A 5,083-nucleotide genomic window follows, 5' to 3' on the forward strand; every position below is an offset into this window, starting at 1 on the left:
TCCCTCCCTCTGCGGGTGTGCGCTGCCTCCAGCCCCCACCTGCCTCCATCCTCCACACAGCCACCTCCCGGCTCTCCCTGGCCCTGGCCTTCCCCACAGACCCACCACCGCCCCGTCCGGCCGCCCTTTCGCCCTCACCCATCAGTGGGGGCAAAGCCGGCACCAGCACTCCCACCAAAGATGGCGGCGTGGGCAGAGCTGCCCTCACCCACACACAGCCCCGGCGGAGCAGCCGCCTCCCTGCCCGCCGCTGGAGCCGTGTCTCAGCCAGACGGGGCAGGAAGGGTGTCGGAGATGCTGAATGTGGGCAAAAAGTTCTGTGCCAGACGTGGTGTGGCAGCAGGGTCGGGCAGTGATGGTCCCCCTGCATTAGGCACTGGAGAGGCCACACCTCTAGTGCTGTGTTCAGTTCTGGGCCCCTCAGTTCAGGAAGGACACTGAGGAGCTGGAGTGTGTCCAAAAGAATGTCTTCAAGTCTCTTCATCACTTCCCCTTCGCCCATTTGACCTGTCTGCTTGGAAGTGAGGAACTCTGAAACCCCTACCAAATAGGGAAGCTATTTAGACTAAGACCTTTTTCCTGACTTCGGCTATGCAGAAATGAGAGTGATTTTGTTTTCACTGGACAAAGAGCAAGAGCTTCCGATGGGATTTCTCAATTTGGACCTTTCTGAAAGCTCCTGCGCTTGCCTTGGCGGTTTGGGGCTGTACTGCAAAGCAAAGGCGGTAGGATGACTGCAGCCAGGGAAAGAGAGGGTTTGCACCTGGCCCTGCCGTGCCGACCCCGGCCAGCCTCGGCAGCCGTCCGGCCCACGCCGTGCCCGCAGCCCCGGCTCTGCCGCGCTCGTCCCTGCCAAGTCCGGCGCAGCGCCCCCCTCAGGCCGCGCGCCGCCGGCGCAGCCGCGGCCGTTGCGCTCCGGCCGTTGCGCTCCGGCCGTTGAGCTGCGGCCGTTGAGCTGCGGCCGTTGTGGCGACAGTCGGCGATCAGCGCCATGGCAGAGCTGCCGCTGCCCGCCGGGCTCAGCGCCAGCACCTTCCCCGCCAAGCTGTGGCGCCTGGTGAACAGCCCCCGCGTCCACTCCGTGCGCTGGGACAGCCAGTCCCGAGGACTGCTCATCGACCGCTCCCTTTTCGAGCGGGAGCTGCTCAGCCCGGGCGACGCCCAGGGGCCGGCCCCGCACACCTTCAGGGCCACGCAGTTCCGCAGCTTTGTGCGCCAGCTCTACCGCTACGGCTTCCACAAGGTGCCGGGCTGGGTTGGCTCGGCTGCGCCGGGCGATGCCGGGGCCTGGCTCCACTACAGCAACCCCTGCTTTCGCCGCGACCGCCCCGACCTCCTGCTCCGCATCAGGCGCCGGAGCGCGGCCAACAGGCAGCGGCGGGCGGCGGGGCAGGAGGGCCGCAGGCGCCGGCCCTGCGGCTCCCAGCAGCTCCCCGGGGCGCGGCCGCTGCCGGACGGGCGGGACGGGCGCAGTCGCTTCCAGCAGCCCCCCGGGGAGCGGCCGCTGCTCGCCCGGCGCCCGCCCTGCAGCTTCCACCTGCTGCATGGGGACCGGCCGGTGCCGGCCCGGCGGGAGGGGCCGAGCGGCTTCCGGGAGCTCTATGGGGAGCAGCCGCTGCCCGCCGAGCGGGAGGTGCTACGGATCCCGCCCTGCGAGTTCCTCGCTTTCCACGGGGAGCCGCTGCTGCCGCTCGGGCGGGAGGGGCCCCGCAGCCGCTTCCAGGAGCTCTGCGGGGGGCAGCTGCCTCCGATTGACCGGGAGGTGCTCAGGATCCCGCCCTGCAGCTTCCAGCATCTCCACAGGGAGCAGCAGCCCCCAGCCTACGACCCACGAGGTAGGAAAAGAGTTGTAGCCTTTGGAAAATCCAAAAGGTCATGAGAAGTGACCGTTTGAAGTATTTTTCCACAAGGCTCTGTCATTCTCGGCTCCAAATTGTCAAGCCTATTAAGAAGGGGCACCTAGAAAGCCAAAAGATTCTCTGCCTGCTTTTCCTGCATGCTTCCTGTGATGTTTGATCCAAGGCAGCAACAGAGATCTGTGTCCCAGAGCCACGTTGTGGAGCGTGACCAATGTGTTTGGATTCTTGCAGCCACCTCAGGCACTTCAGCCCCCAGCGCTCCATCTGGCAGTGCCGGCTGTGCAGCATCGACGGCCTCCAGCTCAGCCTGGAATGCACCTGAGGAAAAGGAATGGCCACCAGTGGATCTTGGCTTTGCTGTAGAGCAAATGATCCAGGAGATCAGGAGATCCCTGCCTGAAAGGCCTCCCTCTGCTCAGGTAACCTATTGGAGGGGAATGGAAGAGGCTGGGCTGAGAGCTTTTGAACGTTGTTACATGGAGAAGGAGAGTAACTGTATCCTTGATGTGATTCCAACAAAATACTGAATGATCTTTAGTTTTCTTTTTTTCTCTTGTTCTTTAAGGGCAATATTAATGTTGCCCCTGAGTCTTCAGGAGGGGAGCGTGTGAACCGGGCTGCAGCAGAGGAAACGTCATCTGGCACGGAGAGCTGCGGGAACAGTTCCCCAGAGCCCGAGGAGCTTGGTAAGGACAAAGCCCCCATTGGTTTAGAGAGGTGTGAGACGGCTGCTCTGAGCCTGCCTCTGGCAGGAAGGGAGATGAGAAGAGTTGAGTTCTTGTCTGCAGGGTTGGTGCTTCCTGGTGCCTTTAGTTCAAAGGCACATGAACAACCTCCCTGAGCTCTGCCCTCCATGCTTCTCCAGAGGCTCTGACACGGAGTCCTCTGCTGTGGCAAGAGAGCAGGGAATAAACCTGACCTTGTGGGGGTTGTGCCACCAAGCTGGGTATCCCAGTTTGGTTCATAACTCAGCCCCCAGCAGCCTTCAGCCATTTCAGTGAGGACTGTGGTCTCTCTGTCACTGGGACTGTCTGTGTTTCAAGCTCTCGTGGGTGCCATTTGCACTGTGGGTGCTGAGACTTTATCAGGATACTTAAATACTTTACACAGCTCAGTTTTGAACACTTGGAAGGATCCCTGTTCTTTAAAGAGCAGGCTTCAAATTGCCAAGTGAGAGTCTGCCTTTCAGGCCGTCTTTTAAAGTCCCTGATAGAAGGACAATTGGCGCTCAAGGGACACTTGCACAAGGGCCAGTATTGACTCAGTGTTCATTCCCTTTGCTTCCCAGATCCCGTGTGATCAGCTTCTCCAGGAGGGCTGCCCTGTGTGGCAGGAAGAGACAGAGGGAGAGCCTGTGACCATTGGGCAGGTGGAATTCCTCTATCTCTAGTTATAGATGTGTATAGTTATATTTATTGATCTATGTAGTTGTGTTTATAGATTTATGTAGTTATATTTATCTATCTATATAGACAGAGATTTGTACAGTTAATTTATTTGTAGTTTTAGGTGTATATTTTTATATTTTTAGATGTGCAGTTATAGTTATAGATGTCCATAGTTGCATTTATACATGTGTATAGTTACATTTACATATATATATAGTTACATTTATAGACAGGCATATTTATACTGATATATGGGGGTTTAGTTACATAGATTGATATCTGTATAGGTATAGGGCTGTTTTTAACCTCTTCCCCTGCTCTGCTTCCTCCCTCACCTCTTGCTTTTCCCCCTGTGCCCCCTCTGTCCCCTCTCCCTGTGCTGGGTCCGAGCTGGCAGCCGGGCCGGGCGGAGCAGCAGTTCCAGCCCCGGGTGTCCCTGGAGCGGTGGGAGCTGCCGGTGGCCCCAGGCACTGTCCCCTGAGGAGCTGCTGCAGGACGGTGAGACTGAGGGGGCTGAGGGGGCGGTGACGCTGAAGGGACGGTGACCCTGAGGTGCTGCTGGGGCTGAGGGGTGTGGGACAGCCCAGGGCGATGGTGGCGCTGAGGTGACAGGGAAGTGGCACAGGCCGAGGGAGTGGCGGGTCTAGGGGAACGGGATGGCTCAGAAGGACTGAGGGGGTGAGAGGACTGTGAGGGGCTGAAGAAACTGAAGGGGGCTGGGGGTTTGCCGAGAGCATGGCGGGGCTGAGGGGACGGAGGGGGCCAGCAGGGAGCACAGAGGGCTCCGGGACTGCAGCTCTGCCAGGCCTTGGAACCAATTCCAGGGCCTCCGCTTTTGCCACAGCTGCAGTGAAGACCTAGAGGACAGCCGGAGACTGACGGGAACCAGCAGGGAGAAGCTGAAGGCCAGCAGCAAGAGCAGGGAACGGGGACCTGCCGCTGCCACGCTGGAGAGAGCCCGGGTGAGGCCACAGGGCCGGGGAGGCAGGGTGGGGCTGAGGGTGGCGTGGGCTGTGGCCGTGGGCGCTGCCCGGCGGGGCAGGAGCGGGCCCTGCCCGTGCTGGGGCTGCTCAGCGCAGCTGCCCCGGCCGGCACAGGGGCTGTCCTTGGGCAAGGCAGCTGTGCCGGCAGGGCCCGGCAGCTGTGCCGGCTGTGCCGGGCTGCCGGGGCTGCGGGACAGTCCCGCCGCGGCCGCGCTCCCGCAGCCTGGCCCGCTCGGCTGCTTTTTCTTTCTAACCCTCTGGGGAGGCTCCGAGATCTTCTCTTCCCTGATGCAAGTGCAGCTGCTGCCAAGGGAAACGTCCCCGTACTGACTCAGTGTTCCCTTTGCTTCCCAGCTGTGCCATCTGCTGTCCCTGTCCAGGAGAGCTGCTCTGCACGGGAGGAAGAGACCGAGGGAGAGGCTTTGAAGATGGGGCAGCTGAGATCCCTCTTCTTGCAGTTCTGTTTAAAGATGTATGGACTTGCATGTAGACAGGGATTATTATATGGACATGTACATATGTCGGCTTTGATTTACATAGGAATATTTCTGTGTGTATGTTGTTATATGTATGTATGTTGTTATATATATGTATGCTATGTATATATGTATGCATATATATAGATATATGTTTGTAATTACATATATGTGTGTATATGTATCTAAGATGTAATAACTATGTTTAGTTCTATTTCCTAGGTTTACAGTTGTGTGGGTATCTATTTGTATTTATACAGTGTCGGTATATGGCTCTTTAAATATGTATATTGATATTTGTATTGACAGATATTTCTATTTTTATATGTATATTGATCTATTTTTCTCTGTTTAATGACATTTACATATGTATCGAG

At 57.9% G+C, this 5,083-nt stretch overlaps 1 protein-coding gene and 1 long non-coding RNA gene across 2 annotated transcripts; both read left to right on the top strand.

Moving 5' to 3' along the window:
• Positions 1–972: 972 nt before the first annotated feature.
• On the top strand, positions 973–3,491 carry LOC128821589 (uncharacterized). Its single transcript, XM_054002781.1, has 4 exons — positions 973–1,835; positions 2,091–2,278; positions 2,425–2,545; positions 3,148–3,491. Exons 1-4 carry the CDS (start codon positions 992–994, stop codon positions 3,156–3,158), a joined length of 1,164 nt encoding a protein of 387 aa, XP_053858756.1. The 5' UTR covers positions 973–991; the 3' UTR covers positions 3,159–3,491.
• A 3-nt stretch (positions 3,492–3,494) lies between these two features.
• LOC128821598 (uncharacterized) lies at positions 3,495–4,674 on the top strand. The gene is made up of 3 exons (XR_008441156.1): positions 3,495–3,745; positions 4,092–4,209; positions 4,585–4,674. It is a non-coding gene; the product is annotated as an uncharacterized LOC128821598 (long non-coding RNA).
• The last annotated feature ends 409 nt before the right edge of the window (positions 4,675–5,083 follow it).

This window comes from Vidua macroura, chromosome Z, assembly GCF_024509145.1.
Source record: "Vidua macroura isolate BioBank_ID:100142 chromosome Z, ASM2450914v1, whole genome shotgun sequence".
NCBI classification, from domain to species: domain Eukaryota; kingdom Metazoa; phylum Chordata; class Aves; order Passeriformes; family Viduidae; genus Vidua; species Vidua macroura.

What these genes read in the sequence shown, in the direction of transcription:
- LOC128821589 (XM_054002781.1), top strand. Translation starts at nt 992, where the DNA reads ATGGCAGAGCTGCCGCTGCCCGCCGGGCTCAGCGCCAGCACCTTCCCC. An exon ending in CCCAGCCTACGACCCACGAG is followed by an intron (nt 1,836 to 2,090) that starts GTAGGAAAAGAG and finishes GGATTCTTGCAG; the next exon opens with CCACCTCAGGCACTTCAGCC. An exon ending in AAAGGCCTCCCTCTGCTCAG is followed by an intron (nt 2,279 to 2,424) that starts GTAACCTATTGG and finishes TTGTTCTTTAAG; the next exon opens with GGCAATATTAATGTTGCCCC.